The following is a 20097-nucleotide window of genomic DNA, read 5'->3' as shown; positions in this document are numbered from 1 at the left end:
TGAGTCAACTTGGTCATTGGTTTGGCCAAGGTTGAGAAGTCCGGGATGAATCTTCGGTAATACCCAGCCAATCCTAGGAAACTCTTGATTTCGAACACCGAGGTCGGCTGTTTCCAGTTCAGCACTGCTTCGACCTTATCTTCATCCACTGCAATCCCTTCCTTGGATACTACATGTCCCAAGAACTTAACCACTTCTAGCCAAAACTCGCATTTACTTGCCTTGGCATAGAGTTGGTTATCTCGAAGTACTTGTAGCGCTATCCGAAGGTGCTCTTCGTGCTCCTCCTTGTTGGCAGAGTATATCAATATATCATCAATGAACACCACTACAAACTTGTCTAAGTAGGGTTGAAAGATCTTGTTCATGAGACACATGAATACTGCCGGAGCATTGGTCAGCCCGAATGGCATCACTACAAACTCGTAGTGGCCGTATCTCGTACGAATAGCCGTCTTGGCAATATCCTCGTCTTGAATCCGTAATTGATGATAGCCTAACCGGAGATTGATTTTAGAGAAGCAGGTTGCTCCCCTTAATTGATCAAAAAGGTCATCTATCTTAGGCAACGGATATCGATTCTTGACTGTGACTTGATTCAACTTCCTATAGTCGATACATAATCGCAGCGTCCCTTCCTTCTTTTTCACGAATAGAGCAGGCGCTCCCCACGGTGAAATACTCGACTTGATAAATCCCTTGTCCAACAGCTCCTGTAACTGGGTCTTGAGCTCCTATAGTTCGGCTGGGGCCATTCGGTATGGCGCCATCGAGATTGGGGTCGTTCCTGGTTGAAGTTCTATGGAGAAGTCTATCTCTCTTGGAGGTGGTAAGCCAGGAAGTTCCTCAGGGAAAACATCGGCGTATTCGCACACGATGTGAGGTAATCCTAACTCCATCCTGTCAGTTTCTTCCATTTGGAGACTAGCTAGCCATCCAAATAGTTGATTCTGCCACCTAGATCTTTTCGTTGTCGAACTCGCTGCTTCTCTATCCCTCTTAAAACGGAAACAAGTTCCCTCCGGAGTGTAGGCCGTCACTGTCTTCTGATGACAGTCTATGACTGCTCGGTGAGCCGATAGCCAGTCCATGCCCAAAATTACGTCGAAATCCACCATGTCGATCATTCTGAGATCGCAAGTCAGGCACAGGTTGGCTACTTCTAACTCGCACCCTCTACACACTAGATTAACAGATATGCTCCCTCCCATTGGTGATACTACTTTCGTACTTTTGCTCAGGGGTTCCGTTTTTAGTGCTAGGGCAGTTACACAAGTAGTAAATATGAACGAATGCGATGCTCCGGAATCAAATAAAGCTTGTACACAGGTGCTATATAATAATAGCGTACCTTGGATCACAGAGGGATCCTGCTCCTGCTCTTCAGTCTGTAAGGCAAAGATACGTCCTCCAGTGCCTTGCTGGGTTCCAATGGGCTGCTTTCCCTTGTTTTGCCAATTCTGCTGCTGCGGTGGGCCTCCAGGGTTTTGCTTCACAAAGCTCCCAGTCCTCTCTTTCTGGGGCTGGGGGCATTCACGCTTGTAGTGACCCATAGCCTGGCAGTTGAAGCACTGGATCGTTGCTCTGTTCTGGCTGCCCTTCTGCGGTTCACCATGCCAGGATGCAGCAGTCCTCCAGGATTGGTTGTTTTGCGCTGGGGTAAAAGGCTTGGTTGGGTAGGGTCCGCGGTTGTTATTGGGTGGCTGGGTTCGGATTGGCCCGTCAGTGTTGCCCGTTGCCTTCCTCCATCGAGTTTTGAAGTCAGCCTCCTCGCTTTCCAGGCGGAGAGCACATTGAACCACACCATTATAGGTGGTAAAGGCTTGTGCCACTACAGCCCTTCGAGCGGTAGTCAGCCCCCACTCAAATCTTCTTGCCTTTTTGTCTTCGGTTGCCACAGCGGTCGGGGCGTAACGGGATAGCTCTTCAAATTTGGCCACGTACTGGGTCGGTCATCGTCCCTTGTTTCAGGTTCATAAATTCCTGCTCCTTGGCTAGGCGAAGGGGTGTAGGGAAGTATTTGTCGAGGAATAGGGTTTCAAACTCGGCAAAGGTCATGGTGGCTATGGCATGGGTGACCTCCATTAACTCCCACCAATAACGGGCTTCTCCCTTCAGCTGGTAAGTGGCTAAGGCCATACGGTCTCCGTTCCGGGTGATCTCTAAGGTGTCCAGGATCACCTTGGTTTCTTTCAGCCAGGCTTCAGCCATGGTAGGGTTAGGATCTCCGTTGAAGGTCGGGGGTCTGCGCTTGCAAAATTCATTCATTGCCCGGGTTCGGGTCATTGGTCCATCATCGCGATTCTGGTAATGGCGGTTTACGTTCAAGGCAGTTACAAGTGCTTGCATGAACTGAGCTAGGTCGGTGTTAGTGTTAGAGGATTCACCATTCTCGTATCTTAGTCCACTGCGTCAGTTCACCATTTACGAGTAAAATTTGTAAGGGGGCGGTTTAGTCTACTTAAAAAATTTCGCAATTTATCAAATAATATGCAACAGTATTTTTAAAACCAAGCAAGCTTTTCATAGATAAGCAAGAAATTACAATCATAAGCATAGAGTTCTACTATAAAACAAGTAGACTGAAAATAAGATTCCTAATACAAGTTGAGACGATCTACTACATGGTCCTTCTGGCCTTAGCGCTTCAAGGGCAACTTAAGCTATCAGAATCTTATTCTAATACTACTATTCTACTGACGAGGTCGAATGAGTCCGAATAACTCTCTCAGCTCCTCCATGCATTCCTTCTCTCTGATCTCGAGCCAACGCTCTCCCTCTCGGCGAATCTTCTCAGCAAGCTCCCTAAGCGGTGAGTCCTGAGGATCGAGTGTCAAGTACTGCTCCTCACTGGTGAAGGGTGTCATCGCAACTATCTCGTATAACTGTTCACCGGTCTCGGGGTCGCGGACTCCCAAGTGAGGGATGAAAATGGGGCTCTCGGGTGCTAACAAGGTTTTGTAGTATAGCAGGTCTGCTACGGTGATTGAGGTAGCAAGGGTACGGCAATCCATATCTACAATAAGGAAAGTTATATATTAGACTTAAGATGGTAGGAGGAAATCGCATGCACATAATTATACATAAACAGTGATCATGTCAAATAGAGAACACAAGTCTTTCATTACTTAATAAACAAGTACAACATAGAAGGCTTACTAGCCACAGCTTCCTACTAGAATTGATTACATCAAAAGGGTCCAACTACTACTTAAGCCTTCTTGACTATTCTAGAAAATACTAGGAAATTCCACCCGATATGCGCCTATGTCGGTCTTGAAAGGTGGTGGTGGTACTTCGTTGAAGTCACCGGGCATGTCTATGAAGCTTGGCTCCATTTCTCCTATCTCCATTTCCTCATCACTCTCATGGTACATTGGTTCCTCATCATCCCAATCGTCTAAGTCCTCATCGTCGGACGGCGCATCGAGATCTGGTTCTTGCATCAAGTGCTGCCAATCTGCTTCGTTTATTGGGGGGTCATTGAACTCTTCGGGGTCCTCTTCAGGTTCTTCCATAGGTTCTTCCTCGGGATCTTCTTCCGGATCTTCCTCGGGATCCTCTTCGGGTTCTCCCGCAATCATGTAGATGGGCGGGATCATTGAAATTTGGGCGAGGGCTGCTCCAGCATCGTCCTCTCCATTTCCCTCAATTAAGAATTCCACATCGTTGGGAGGTGCTATTTGGACTAGGACGGGTGCTGCTTCGGCATCATCCTCTTCCTCGGGAAGTATGATAGTGCCATGTTCTTGATAGTAGTCATTGGTGTAGGGAAAGGCATATGGAAAGTAAGGATCTCCTATTAGTTGGTTCGTCATTGACCTTAAGGTACTTGCGAGATGGTGTGCTTCGGCTAGCAAGTTGACTTGGTAGGGGCTCAAGTGATTCATCTACAAGGAAAGAATTCTATTAGTCAAGTTTTGAAAGGAAGTTTTAGTAAAACTTAGAGAAAACTTTTCAGGTTTTTACGTTCCACATTCGATTCTTGATTTAAGTCATCATCCAATTGTTCGGGAATTCCCAGCTCGGTTGTACTGCCAATTTCCGTGCCTTGCTTCAATCCGAAGATTGTTTTGACAAAATTCCACCCAATTTGGGACGGTAAACTTAAACTCAATTCACGTTTGTGTAACGGTCACACTTATCTCGTGGTTCTACCCATTCTACCCATGGCCGAGGTTTTGAACCTAAAGCTCTGATACCAAGTTGTAACGCCCCAAATTTTGGGTACGTTAAATAAGTAATTTTATTGAAAAATAAACTGAGTCGGGCATTTTATTACAACAAAGCTTAAAAGAAGTACTTTTATTACAAACGGAATGGAACTAAGGTTCCTAACTACTGCTCCGCTTGTTCCTCCATCCAGGCTAGCTCTTCGGCTCCAAAGGCCTCCAAGGTGTAAAGTTCAACCTGTTCATCTATGAGGTCTGACATATTATACCGGCGTCGCCACCAATATAATAGGTTAGGGTCACCAAAAAGGCAACACCGTGAGCTACAACGCTCAATAGAATAATCCAAACCCTCTAACCCTTAACTTACAACAATACATCATATAGTCAATAATTTCCACATAGTGCATGCTTATCTAGCCAAATTAACTAACAATGACACATCCGTATTCGAAAATCAATCACCGTTGGTGTCCAAGATTTGTGAGTTTCTCCTATGTGACTCCTCGTAGACCATGTCATCATTTTCCACATTTCATAAACGTATCACCTTTTCAAAAAAAATCATTCTTAACACACCCAACCTCGGTTCCGCCGTTCCGGGTTCCCGAGTATCCTCACAATGGTTCCGCCGTCCCGGGTTCCCATTGGCACACATTGCATTGGCTCCTCTCCGCGGATAACCAAGCACACACCCAACCTTGGTTCCGCCGTTCCGGTCTCCCGAGTATCCTTACAATGGTTCCACCGTCCCGGGTTCCCATTGGCACACAAAACACACACCACACAATGGGCTACCACATCCGGCCACATTGCGGTTTCTAAAACATTTCATCCTTTTCAAAACACGCCTTTTCATTAACCACACCCTAGGTGTCCTGTTTCTAACTTTCTCGATTTCCATGTCTCGTTTTCATGCATTGACTCCGCGGTCGGACTTTTCGCATACGACATCATTCAATGTAATCTTTAGTCTAACAAGATCATCCAATTCTAGGTTATTCTAGCATGCTTATACATCCATTAGCGAAATAAGTTTACAAATCATCATGCATTTCAAACATTCCAAACATAGATAACCTTATTTATTATGGAAATAACGATGAAAGTTACCCCTACTTGAATTAATGACGTCCTATTCTCCATCATACGATTCGATACTATACATAGAGTGAATGGGTTAGGATTCCTACCTTACTTCTTGGCGGTAGTCGGCTACGAAGAATTGGTCGTCGATTTTGGAATTTGGCGGTGTAACGGCTTCGGTTTGCTTCGAAAGGAAAAGAGATGTACTTTCTTTTCCTAGAAACAACTTGCTAACTAAACTAAGTTTCTTTAAAGATCTAGTGGTGGTTTTGGAAGTGGTTTGGTGGTTTCTCTCAAGAATTCTCAAGAACACAAGAAAATAAGAACTTTAGAACTAAGAATACTTGGAATTTCTAGAGGGAAGGAAGAGCAAAGTTTGAAGGTGCGAGTTTGAAGCTTGGAATGGCTTCTATTTATAGGCCAAGACTCCCTTCTCTCTCTCTCTAGCCGATTCTCTCTCTCTCTCTCTCTCTCTCTCTCTCTCTCTCTCTCTCTCTCTCTCACTTGTCATGGTGGATTGATAGGTTGATGAGTGAAGTTAAGGCTTGCTTACACACTAACCACCTAGTTTTAGGCTTGCATGGCTAGTTTAGTACCTTGGATGGGACTATGGAAGATATGAAGGTAGAGTTTGTACAAGATTTGGTGTTTTAAAGAATAATTGAAGGACAAAAGGTGATGGATTTGGAAGATATTCAACCCAAAAGTTGAAAAGGTAAAAGAACAACAAGGTACAAGTCCCATCTTCTTCTTCTTCCTTCCTCCTTTCCTCTCTCTCTCTCTCCTCTCTCTCTCTCTCTCACTCACATGTATATGTATATATATATGTACTAAGAAAGACTAATACTAATAATATATAAGTAAGTACCTAAGTACAAGATTCTAGGGTTGAAAAGGTCAAGATTCTCCCATAAAACTAATACAAAAGGTACTAGTACTTAATTAATTTAATAGTGTACTTTGTACTCTCGGGAATCTTAATAAAAGATTAGTTTAATAGGCCTAGTACTTAGTTGGCAGGACTAACCTATTGACCAATGGGTAATAAATCCCCTAATGGTTAATAACCAATGGGTAATAAAGGACGAGTACCTTAAATAATAAATTAAGCCTTATAAAAAGACTACATGTCCTTTTGCATGTGGCAAATACACATGTGTATATATACATGTACTTAACAAGATATAATAATGGAAAAGCTATTGTCCAATGGGTAAAGATTGCCCTAACAATTATTGTCCAATGGTTAATGGTTGAAAGGTAACTAAATGGTTAACTAGTTTCGTTATACCAACTATTTGGTTTAAAATTGACTAGGCATGGCAATTAGGGTTTCTAGTCGAGGAATACGGTGATAAGGCGTTTCAACAGGTTTGGGACTCGGAATAAAGGACCTGTTCGAAGCCAATTATTTTCTTCATCTTTTGTTCGGGCTTTAGTTTTCAACTTTTCCTTCCCAACCGAGCGTGAGATGCAGAAGTTGAGGGGCTATTGTAGTGGGCCGAAATATCCAAAAGTTCAAAAGGATCAAAGAGATTCTATCATTGTGGATTCATCGTTCAGTTGTCTCAGTTCATTTGTGAGTCAAGACACATCTTGACACGTCACATCATATGTTTACCGAAGGGAAGGCAGACTTCTGGGCAGCATGCCGAGCTTCGTAAGAGTCACCGAACGTTGGATACTATATTTGTTTGGAAAGAATCGCTATCGCTCGGTGATGTCCTATCGCTCGGTGACTTTTCCATCGTTTGTTTGACACTGTTTATGCTCGGAAGGACTTTTGTTATCCGGTTATGTGTCCGTTCGGTATATCGTTCAAAAATCGCCTTTGTGGAACATTCTAGAAGCTTTTGATGATATGTGGGTTGTCTTCTCTGATAACCGAGGTGACATCTCTGATTGACGTGACATGTCTGACATTGACAAATGCGGCTTGCAATCTCCAAGAAGCGGCGTTCATTAAATGTTCCTGACATGTGACGTCATCCGAACATAACAGAGCACGTGGATTGCAGAACCAACCTGTGCAGCACTCTACATCTTTGCCTATAAATAGAGGAGTGCCCTTTCGAGGAAAAGGATGAGATTTTTGACTCTCAACTACTCTTTTATACTTCCTAACAAATTTTCTTACCAAACTTCTTTCTTCTCCACTTACTGACTTGTTTGTCAAAGCATCTTCCCGGAGGAACTCCCCCCTTCGGTTCTGCAGGTACACAAAGATCAGCACGACACTTCTAAAGACCATCAAAGAGAGAAAAAGGTTCAAGAAGATCATAGTAAAATCAGCCCCCACAAAAAGTTAGGCCCATAGTACTTGAACCATGTACATATTGGATAGGAAAATAAAGCTATGCTGTGAGGCCAGCTAGCTCATTTGTTATATGTGCACTAAATTAAACATTTATTACATACATGTCTATACCCTTCTAAGGCCCTAATTTTGAGCCAAAATTCAGGGGTTTAAGTTGGTTGTTTTGTGTGTCTTAGCTCAGGGCTGGCCCTATATAAATACTTATGTATTTATGCAATTGAAAGATGAGACGTAATAGGGTGTGTTTTTTTTTAATCCAATTGGAGATTATTTTTTGGGTGGGGAGAGTGGGTTTGACAAGGAATTGGGTAATGTTATTTACGCGGGTATTTTGTACTGATTATTCTCATATCATAAAGAATGGATATCTCCCGTGGATGTAGATTGTTTTTGGCTGAACCACGTGAATTCTTATGTGTCCCTCATTCGAGTTTTTTTTTTCATCGTCATTTATTTGTTGTCTGTGAATTATCTAGTTTCCGAAAATGCTATTGGTACCGACGGGTCTGTACCAAAATCGTAGGGACGACCAATCCGAAAAAGGGGTGCTCGGATCAAGCACCCTACACACCTCGGATGCCGTTGATTCCCGCGTAGGCCCCCTTGTTTTTTTTTTTCTAGAATTTTTGGACTGCTCGGATCGGCCATCCGATGGCAGGAGACGGCCTGGCGCGGCCGTCCCTACGATTTCAGTAACGACCCCGTCGGTACCAATAGTGCTAGTTTCAAATCTAGGCTTTGGTTTGCTTTCGCTAAATTCCCAACATGCATGCTTGCATGGAAGTGTGTGTGTGTATCAGACAGTTCAAACTTGTTTTTATGACTTTATCGGTAGAATTCCTGATAATGGATATGGTTATTTGAAGGGATTTGACGTTGAATATGTTCCCCAGAATGTGTGTATCATTGGTTTAATTCATCCACATAAAAACTTCGACAAAAATCCCTAGTTCCTTGTGTAGGCCGAAAAGGCGTCAAGGATGGCTACTGAACACTACAACACTATCAATGTATGTGTGGATTTATTTGTTTTGTCCGTTATATTCCTCCATTAACTTTTAACTTATTAGTTTCTGGAAATATACTCTAGAAAATGGATTACTAGTTTGTGAGGGTCGTCAAGGTATGCTCACAGCCTGTTGCTGGTTTAAATCACTATATTACCTTCGAGGTCGAGGCCTTTGGTGGAACCCAGGCTCCTGTGCTCTTCCAAGCTTTGGTGTACGTTAGAATTGATGAGAATCCGATCGAAGTCAACTTTTGCAGGGTTACACCAGAATCCTAATTGCTGAAAGGTATGGTTTAGTTGTGTGTCTTATTCACTGTTCTAGTTTGTGTTGATGATTACTCTATGCATTATATAGTTCAATAGCTTTCGTTATGGTGAAATGGGGAAGCAGAAAACAGTCCAATAGTTTTTGTTATGATGAGAAGGTGAGATAATTTAACCCTTCTGGAACTGTTTCCATGACATCGCAATAGATTAGATGGTTTTCTATCTTCCAATAATAACGGGTTAGTATGTTTATGTGGTTTTACGTTTGATAGGCATGTATCTCTATTTGCGTATAACATGCGATTTTCCCACATACAGATACATCGGGGGGTGATGGTATCGAGAGGCAATTGTGTGAGAGTTCACGAGATAACCAATTGTGTAAGAGTGCTTAGCTCCAAACTCGCCTTCAAATAGAAGGTTAAGAAAACCCTAAGCGTAGGGCTAGATCGTCGGTAGCATAATATCCGGAAGTCCAGGATCGTACCACAGGGAATCAAAGATAGCTTAATTGGAATGAAGGTTTTATATGGTGGATTGCGGCGTTTAGGACGGCCAACTTGGTTTTGCTTTGAAAGTGGAAGCTAAGGAAAAGACTAGAAATGTGCTTTATGAACTAAAAGAGGCAAGTCTAGGAATTGCCTTTCCCTTGACAAAGGCCGTTACCGGTTCTCAATTATAACTCAAATGAGAGACACGACCGCGTGCTCATGCCCGGAAGATTTAACTTAACGATTACATTTATTGAAAGATGTGATTAAACGGAGGCGAACCAAACTTGTTTGACAAATTAATCGAACACATAGGAGGCCACGAGTCCTCGGTAAGCCATTTGCCAAGACCGCTTGACTAAGCACCTTACCAAGGAATTAACACCCCTTGTTTAGACCAAAAATGCAAGTTAAGCCCTATTCCGAAAATCATGCTTTTAAGCCCAAGGTTTGAGAACCAAATAACCACCTAAGTTCTCGGGAAAGATTACTCCGAGACTTAACCAAGTAACTACTCACACATAGCTAAAAGACTAGACATGGTAAGAAAATGGAGCGAAAGATTTAACCGAAGAAAATGTAAATAAACTTGATTTATGTAAAGATCCAAAGCGTAGCTACAACATTAATAAACGAGAAATTAACATAAGACAAATACTTACTTAAGTTCTTAAGGATCAAAACTTGAAAAGTTGAAGATCAAAATCCTAGAGAGAAGGAAGACTTAGGCCTAAATCTAACTAATGGCCTATATTTTCCATAAATGGCATACAAGCCCATTTATAGGGCTCTAAAGTTGAGTTACAAAGGACCAAAATATCCCCAAAACATTCCATAAGTGGAAAATGGAAGGTTGAAAAAGTTACAAAAAATTTGCAGATTTTCCCAAGCAGTACCGATACTGGAAATGCCTCAGTACCAGTACAAGGCTTCAACAGGCTGGAAAAAATTGATCTCCGGACCCTGTACCGGTACTGGGAGTTGGCCAGTACCGGTACAAGCTTGACAGATTTTTTGGGCAACTTCGTGGGCTCATTCCGGACACTCCCGAACTCAGATTTAGGTGTTCTTTGGACCGTTAGGAAACTTATCGAGTCTACTTTCTAACCCATGTGGTTTATATCAAAAGTAGTTTGTACATCAAAAGTTATGAGAATTCTACCCTCAGCTGGTCGGAAGATGCGTAGCTTTGGTAAAATCCTCACTTCTCCTTCAATTCCCTTGACCCTTGGGCGACCCGAGCAAGCTCCAAATCATCTCTTCATGACTCTTCGGGTATCACAATGGGGTGGCATGTGGCCTTGAGTACTTGGTTGCACTCGGAGCATTCCTTGGCGTTCAAACACGCCTTATTTATATGAATTACTTGAAACACACAAAAACCTACCTTATGTGCAATATCGCATAAAAATGACAACATATATGTACAAACACAACATACTAGAGGACTTAAGCACCAATAATATGCATTATTGGGTGCTTATCAAAGAGTTTACGAGATAACCAATCCCAACAATCCAATCAACAAGATAAATAAATCCATCGAATGAGCTACAATCACTACAAGCCCAACATAAGGGTAAAAAGTGTTATTTCCCATTTTCGGGGTTGGTTTCCCTTCGGCACCCGGAGAGTATATATATTGGGGGCTTGGGGTGAAAGAGAGAGAGTGCAGATTCATCGTCTTTTGAGAGAGAGAGAGTGCAGATTCATCATCTTTTGGGAGAGAGAGAGAGAGTGCAGATTCATCATCTTTTGGGAGAGAGAAAGAGAGTGTGTGTGTGTGTGTGGATTCATCGTCTTTCGAGTTTGGTAATATTGAAAATTCCACGCTTCTCTCTCTTCTCGGCTTATTTGTCCTTATATTTGATTGCAAAAAATGCCTGTCTTTAAACTAAAAAAAATATAAATATGATGAAGTTTTGGCTATGTCTTCCTAAAAGCAACGGCGCAGAAAGAGTCTAGAACATAAGGGTGAAAGTGTTATTTCCCGTTTTTTGGGTTGGTTTCCCTTCGGCATCCAAAAAGAATAACTATCGTATATACTAGGGCACAATAGAAGAAAGAAGCGCACGATAGGGCATGAAAGAAGAAAGAAGGGCACGAAAGAAGAAAGAAGGGAAAGCTAGGGCACGAAAGAGAGAGAGAGAGTGTGTGTCACGGCCCAAATCCGGGAGCATGACCGGCCGTGAACCGTGTAACAATCATGGAACACGAAGCCTCAATAAAATATTTTACCAACTTGAAACAAATAAAGAAAAGCTGGATTTTTTTTTATTACAACAAAATGCGCGACACTAAACCAATATTTTTCTTAAGCAAACGACACAATATCCGATATTTTCCAATCTCCAAATTCCACAACGAACTACCAATTAATAAAAGTGCGGAAGCTAATAAATAAAAGTGCGGAAGCGGTTTGACACGATAAAAGAAATAAAAATGCAAATGCCCTAGAGGTCCAAACACAAGGTCCCGACAATGCCGCAAAGTCCACTATAATGCTCCATGAACTAACCTGAAAAAAAAAAGTGGAATAAATCCGTCAGCTGACGAGCTCAATGAGTAGTTAAGCATGCTAAGGGTGATAATACAAAGTGGCATACTTTTGATTAAACGATAATGAGGGTTCCAAGAAGTGGTTTCAAATAAATAAGGGAGATAGATGGTTCAACGAATACTAACAGCAAACCAAATGCTGAACAAAATGATCAACAGCTCAACAAAGAGTATCCACCAGTTGAATAACAAACTAATGAATAATATGAACAATCATCGAATCACCAAAATAATTATACCAAACAATGAGTCCAATAATATCCAAAAGATGAACAATGATAAACAGGAGTCTAAACCAAAGTGGGAACCATAATCACCAATTACCAAGTACCAAATGCCAAATATTTTCTCAAGGCTTTGCCCGTTGGATTCAACACCGTACTTAGAGTCACCACAAGATGGCGCCTGGGACCTTTTCCCTAAGCCGATCCGAAATAGGGTCACAGGGTATTTCACAAGTCTTTTCCCTATCCGTTGAGCACTAGAGTCACAGGGTATTTCACAAGTCTTTTCCCTAGTGGCCAAAGTCACCAGGATATCTCACGGGTCTTTTCCTTGGACTTTAATAAATATCAACACAGTCTATGGTCCCAAACACAAATAGAACAACGGCGAGCCGGAGACACCTGCACCAGGATTATTCTCCGTGCCGTTGCAGAGTCACAATAATATTATGGAGCAACAAGAAAAATATGGGCAATCCAACAATCCGCTTAATTTTTATCAATGAACCTTGTATGTCAAAGGGTACGTCAATTGCCAATAATTATGAGAGCAACGAATAGGAATAATTATCATCGAATCACAACCAATAACGAACTGTAGAGAATCGATAGGCTCAAGAGGATTCCAAAAGAAGGGATCACATGCTTAACCACTCACCTCGATCGGAACGATAGGTCATAAAATGCGATGTTCACGTTCTCTGCTAATCTGAATTTTTAAGAATGCACATAACAGGAATCAATTTAATTGAAAAAACTACTAATCTGATTACGGTGAATACTACTATTATTTACTACCATTTACTCCCTTATCTATTCCCAGACCACGTAGTATTCATAATAGTATTGCCATGATCAATCAGAGTATCTATTATCTATTATAATACTAATTGACGAATACCTTTACTTCCAATTGCAAACCTCACACATACCTTTGATCTTTTTCTCCCTTAATCCACAGAACGCAAATTCTCTTCGGCACCGATAGCAACTGACCAATAGCACCATGCAACTCAAACAAAAGATGCAGAGAAGTCTTCTCCGCCTCTCTCTCTCTCTCTCTCTCTCTCTCTCTTAAACGTGATGTATTAAAAATAAACAAACCCTACCACTTGCCTTCCCTATATAACTGGCCACGTACAAACCTAACCTTTCTAGTCTAATTACACATTTAGCCCGAAATTTCTCTTCCACATGCAATAATCACTCGTCAGGGAAAAATACCTAATTATAACCCAACTTAGAATTTCAATATAAATTATTCGAGTATAGATAAAATTTCAAAATACATGAAGTAAATAATAGCTGACGTCTTTTTTTTTTAATTATTAGAAAGAAGTTTGAAAAAGAAAAATGAAAGATTTAATTATTCGCGTCAAAATACTATTTTTTTTTAAATTTAAAAAAAAGTGGGATGTCACACCATTCCCCCCTTAAAAAGAATTTCATCCTCGAAATTCAGAAATGCAGTTAAGCCACAAATTAACATGACCAACTACTGAATTAAACCATGATATTTCTAGTAGATACGATAAAACGAATTGCACCTTGCCCCTCAGACACATCAATATCATTTCCTCCATCTTCTTTTCCCTTACAACGAGCAGCTACACGTCCAGGTTGTCCACAATTGTAACATAACTTAGGCAAGCCATCACAACTATAACCATAATGAGATTTCCCACAACGATTGCATAACCACTCAATCTGCTCACTCCTATCACCATTTGACTACGTTGGCGTACAAGTCCTCTTGTTAGAGTTACTACCCTTATTGCTTTGTCCTAATTGCCACCATTCTCTAGATCTCTTAAACTGGCTCTCCTCACTCATTTTCTCCTCTTTCAAATCATTCTCTGCTGTCAATGCTTTAGTCACAAGTTTAGGTAGTGTAGTAGTGTTAAGTAAAGAAACTCTCCCATGAATATCGAACCGAAGGCCCCTTTGAAAATGCCACACCTTATCTGTTTCTTTTTCCACCAAAACCCCTGCATACCTTGACAATTCATCGAACTTCTGCTAATACTCCGCCACTGACATATTTCCCTGCCTTAAAGCTAAAAACTCAGTCCGCATTTGGTCTTTAACTGTGGGTGGAATGTACTTCTCCTCAAAATCCTTTTTGAAATTGCTCCATACTAATTCATTCTGCTTATCTTTGTAATGCTGCTTTGCTGACCGCCACCAATGCTCAGCTCCCCCCTGCAACTTATATGCAGCAAAAGACACGTTTTGGGCCTCAGAACAACCTAACACATCAAAGATCTTTTCCATTTGTAACAGCCAGGCCTCAGCATCCAATGGCTTATCAGTCCCCATAAAAGACGGTGGATTAGTCTTCAGAAATCTATCAAAAGTATTGCCTTTGTCCAATGTCAGAGACCTTGATGCAGTTGCTGGTGCCACTTGGGCCTGATGCCCAGCAAATAATTCCATAAAAGTCTGAAAGGCCTGAACAGCAGCTACCGGGTCAACAGAACCTGTGGGTGCACCAGAATTTGCAATAATTTCTGTAATTGGATCAGTTGGATCCACAGCAGGGTCAGCTAGATTAGTATCATTTTCTGTTTCAACTGCATCATCAAAAACATCAGCCTCAGCACTACCTCGGCCACGGCCTATTGGGTTGGCGCAGCCACGACCACGACCACGTGCTAAAGGAGTGGCCTAACCACGGCCTCAAACTGTAGGAGTGGCCCGACCTCGGCCACAAACTGCTGGACCCTCATTTGTCGACCTAGTATTATGACGTGGAGGAACCATTCCCTAACCTTGAAAATATAATATTATAGTCAACAAGCTAGATGCAGAATTATTCAAACAAAAGATGAAGTCATAAGCCTATGGGACTCTGAGGACCTGGACCTCTTCTAAGACATGATGCAATGCCAAATGCAAGTATAAAAATTGAAACCTAAGCCCTGATACCACTTTGGATGGGGTGTTACAATCTCCCCAATTTTATAGCCTCGCGCCCTCGCGAGGGGTAGAGCACTATAATCACCAATACAAATCAAACCAACAACCAAATCAAACCAAACTCCAAGGCCCACATGGTCGTGCACATGGATCGCTTTGATACCACCTATAATGCCCCAAGCAGACCATTGGCCCAGTACCTTGATTTTGATCCATAGGCCACACCACATGGCCCAAAAGCTTAAGCACAAGGTACTAGTAGTAGCCCACAAGTTTTGTTATATGCTCAAGATCATCCATGTAGACTTCCAATGTGGGATGGGGTGTTACACAGACAGAGAGAGAGAGTGCAGATTTATGGTCTTTCGAGTTAGGTAAGATATAAATTTTCATGCTTCCCTCCCTTCTCGGCTTCTTCTTTTTTGCACCAATAAAAAAGAAATCTCTTTGGAACTGAGTTTGTGAGACGAAAAAAATGTTCTAGTGAAGAATGAAAAGTTAGTCCCATAGTACTTAAACCATGTACCTATTGGATAGGAAAATAAAGCTATGTTGTGAGGCGAGCTAGCTCATCTGTTATATGTGCACTAAATTAAACATTTATAACATACATGGCTATACCTTTCTAAGGCCCTAATTTTGAGCCAAAATTCGGGTGTTTAAGTTGGTCGTTTTGTGTGCCTCAACTCAGGGCCGGCCCTATATAAATGCTTATATATTTATGCTATTGAAAGATGAGACATAATAGGGTGTGTGTTTTTTTATTCCAATTGAAGATTATTTTTTGGGTGGGGAGAGTGGGTGTGACAAGGAATTGGGTAATGTTATTTACCCGGGTATTTTGTACTGATTATTCTCATATCGTAAAAAACAGATATCTTGCATGGATGTAGATTGTTTTTGGCCGAACCACGTGAATTCTTGTGTGTCCCTCATTCGAGTTCTTTTTCATTGTCATTTATTTGTTGTCTGTGAATTATTTAGTTTCAAATCTAGGCTTTGGTTTGCTTTTACTAAAATTCCAACATGCATGCATGGATGTGTGTGTGTATCAAATAGTTCAAACTTGTTTTATGACTTTATCTGTAGAATTCCTGATAATGGATATGGCTATTTAAAGGGATTTGACGTTGAGTATGTTCCCCAGAATGTGCGTATGATTGGTTTAATTCATCCACATAAAAACTTCGACAAGAATCCCTACTTCCTTGAGCAGGTCAAAAAGGCGTCAAGGATGGCTACTGGACACTACGATGCTATCAACGTATGTGTGGATTTATTTGTTTTGTCCATTATATTTCTCCATTAACTTTTAACTTATTAGTTTTTGGAAATATACTCTAGAAAACAGATTATTGGTTTGTGAGGGTCGTCAAGGTATGCTCACAGCTTGTTGCTGGTTTAAATCACTATATTACCTTCGAGGTCAAGGCCTTTGGTGGAACCCAGTCTCTTGTGCTCTTCCAAGCTTTGGTGTACGTTGGAATTGATGAGAATCCGATCGAAGTCAACTTTTGCAGAATTAAACCAGAATCCTAATTGCTCAAAGGTATGGTTTAGTTGCATGTCTTATTCACTATTCTTGTTTTTGTTGATGAGTACTCTACGCATTATATAGTTCAATAGCTTTCGTTATGGTGAAAAGGGGATGCAGAAAACAGTCCAATAGTTTTTGTTATGTTGAGAAGGAGAAATAATTTAGCTCTTCTGGAACTGTTTCCATGACATCGTCATAGATTAGTATGTTTATGTGGTTTTACGTTTGATAGGCATGTACCTCTATTTGCGTATAACAATAAAGACTTTAAAACCCTACTAAATAGGACTGTCCGTGGTCCGGATTGCTATGAATCCAATCCTAATCGACGAGTCCCGGTTTAAAAAAAATACAATACGTGCCCGGACCAAAAGTCCTACGGTTCGGTTCCAATCCAATCCGTGAGTCATGTTTCGGTTTCGGTTTTATCCATGGATTACATTCCATAAACACTAAATTGCAAATCCAACCAAAAAAATCAAATTCTTGCTACCAAAAAAACGAGCATTATAATCTACCATTACATCCACCAATATAGAAACCAAATGAAGTATTGTCCAAACATTATCTACTTATTACATTCTATAAAAACCTAATGAAAACTCGCCAACACAAAACAAACAAATAGTATCACATTAAATTAAAATTGCTGAAAAAATTAAAATCAATTGGTAAAACTTATAATTATTTACTAAATATTACACATATATATTTATTATTTTTAAATATTTCTCGGTCCGATTCAGTTAATTCACGATTTTGTAATGAAAATCTGTGGACCGAACCGTATCTTACGATTTTTCAATTTTCAAATTCGTGTCCGGACCATTAATCCACGGATCCAATCCAAAAGGCACGGATCAGTTTGGTCCAGTCCGATTTCACGGTTCTCGGTTTTTCTTAGATAGCTCTACCACTATCTAAATCTAATCCACCTCTTTTTCATTCTTTATATTCACCCAAAACCCAGTTCCCCCTGTCCCCGCCGTTACAATTTTCTGCACTGAAGAAGGAGACATGCCTCACGAATTTCAACGAGGAGAGAATTCAAAATTGGGGTCGTCAGAAGAATGTGCTAACCCAAAGCAACCAAAACTGGCGCGAGAAGGAATCGAAAAACAGAAGAAATCATTGAAGTGGAAATCGGAGTTGTCGGATGACAAGAAACAATGACAAAATCAACTAGGAGAGCAAAAAGAACTGGAGAAATCATTCGACGATTCTGATGATGATATTGATTGGCGTAATAGCTACTCTGAATAGATGAACAAGAGTGAGGTATGTATGTATGTATGTATTATTGGAGATGTGAATATCATATGGGTGGCTACATATCTCAACTTGATAGGCACCAATATCAATTTGGAGATAGCTTCGAGACCCTTTTGTAGACTTTTAGGGATTCATTCGCAGCTTGTATCCAACCTTGTGAGAATTAGGTCCCCCCTCATCCTATAAATACAAGGCTGACCTTGAGATTCTTGAGGCCTAGGATGAACTTGTAAAACTGGGGCCCTATGTATTTTTTAGAAAAAATTAAAATAAAACTAACCTCAAAATGATAGTTTCTTGGTCCCATATTTTGGTTTTTTCTTCCACCCATATTTTGTTTCATTGTTTCGATTAAAAAGAATTTTCACTCATATTATCTTTTACACCAATAAAAAAGATATCCCTTTGGAACTGAGTTTGTGAGATGAAAAAAATATTCTTGTGAAGAATGAAAAGTTAGGCCCATAGTACTTGAACCATGTACTTATTGGATAGGAAAAAAAAAGCTATGCCATGAGGCGAGCTAGCTCATTTGTTATATGTGCACTAAATTAAACATTTATTACATACATGGCTATACCTTTCTAAGGCCCTAATTTTGAGCCAAAATTCGGGGGTTTAAGTAGGTCGTTTTGTGCGCCTCAGCTCAGGGCCGGCCCTATATAAATACTTATGTATTTATGCTATTGAAAGATGAGACATAATAGGGTGTGTTTTTTTTAATCCAATTGTGGATTATTTTTTGGGTGGGGAGAGTGGGTGTGACAAGGAATTGGGTAATGTTATTTATCCGGGTATTTTGTACTAATTATTCTCATATCATAAAGAATGGATATCTCCCGTGGATGTAGATTGTTTTTGGCCGAACCACGTGAATTCTTGTGTGTCCCTCATTCAAGTTCTTTTTCATCGTCATTTTGTCTGTGAATTATTTAGTTTCAAATCTAGGCTTTGGTTTGCTTTCGCTAAAATCCCAACATGCATGCATGCATGGATGTGTGAGTGTATCAAATAGTTCAAACTTGTTTTATGACTTTATCTGTAGAATTCCTGATAATGGATATGGTTGTTTGAAGGGATTTGACGTTGAGTATGTTCTCCAGAATGTGCATATCATTGGTTTAATTCATCCACATGAAAACTTTGACAAGAATCCCTAGTTCCTTGAGCAGGTCGAAAAGGCGTCATGGATGGCTACCGAACACTAGAACGCTATCACCATATGTGTGGATTTATTTGTTTTGTCCATTATATTCCTCCATTAACTTTTAACTTATTAGTTTCTGGAAATATACACTAGAAAACGGATTACTGGTTTGTGAGGGTCGTCAAGGTATGCTCATAGCTTGTTGCTCGTTTAAATCACTATATTACCTTCGAGGTCGAGGCCTTTGGTGGAACCCAGTCTCTTGTGCTCTTCCAAGCTTTGGTGTACGTTGGAATTGATGAGAATCCGATCGAAGTCAACTTTTGCAGGGTTAAACCAGAATCCTAATTGCTGAAAGGTATGGTTTAGTTGCGTGTCTTATTCACTGTTCTTGATTTTGTTGATGATTACTCTATGCATTATACAGTTCAATAGCTTTCGTTATGGTGAAAAGGGGATGCAGAAAACAGTCCAATAGTTTTTGTTATGCTGAGAAGGAGAAATAATTTAGCCCTTCTGGAATTGTTTCCATGACATCGCCATAGATTAGATGGTTTTCTATCTTCCAGTAATAATGGGTTAGTATGTTTATGTGGTTTTACGTTTGATAGGCATGTACCTCTATTTGCGTATAACATGCGATTTTCCCACATACAGATACATCGAGGGGTGATGGTATCGATAGGCAATTGTGTGAGAGTTCACGAGATAACCAATTGTGTAAGAGTTTACGAGATAACCAATCCCAACAATCCAACAAACAAGATAAATAAATCCATCAAATGAGCTACAATCACTACAAGTCCATTATAAGGGTAAAAAGTGTTATTTCCCGTTTTTGGGGTCGGTTTCCCTTCGTCACCCAGAAAGTATATATATTGGGGGCTTGGGGGGAGGGAGGGAGAGAGAGAGAGAGTAGATTCATCGTCCTTTGAGAGAGAGTGTGTGTGTGCGGATTCATCGTGTTTTGAGAGAAAGAAAGGGAGTGTGTAGATTCGTCGTCTTTTGAGATAGAGAGAGTGTGTGTGGATTCATTGTGTTTTGAGAGAGAGAGAGAGAGAGAGAGAGAGAGAGAGAGAGAGAGAGAGTGTGTGTGT

The 20097-nt window shown here is 40.8% G+C and overlaps 1 protein-coding gene across 6 annotated transcripts in view; it reads left to right on the top strand.

The window, feature by feature from the left end:
• LOC131310091 (uncharacterized) overlaps positions 1-19607 on the top strand; it is a 60658-nt gene extending 41051 nt beyond the window's left edge. The window contains exons 2-3 of one of the 6 annotated variants that reach the window (XM_058336900.1): positions 16192-16308; positions 16389-16627. In XM_058336900.1, coding sequence (XP_058192883.1) covers positions 16192-16308; positions 16389-16583 — 312 coding nt within the window. In that variant the 3' untranslated portion in view covers positions 16584-16627. Of the gene's footprint in view, positions 1-8665; positions 8804-16164; positions 16309-16388; positions 16628-19153 lie in introns of those variants that run through there. The other 5 variants (XM_058336899.1, XR_009195120.1, XR_009195118.1 and 2 more) reach the window with 5 other exon arrangements.
• The last annotated feature ends 490 nt before the right edge of the window (positions 19608-20097 follow it).

Source organism: Rhododendron vialii, chromosome 12a, assembly GCF_030253575.1.
Source record: "Rhododendron vialii isolate Sample 1 chromosome 12a, ASM3025357v1".
Lineage (NCBI taxonomy): Eukaryota > Viridiplantae > Streptophyta > Magnoliopsida > Ericales > Ericaceae > Rhododendron > Rhododendron vialii.
This window is presented reverse-complemented; position numbering and strand designations above follow the sequence as displayed.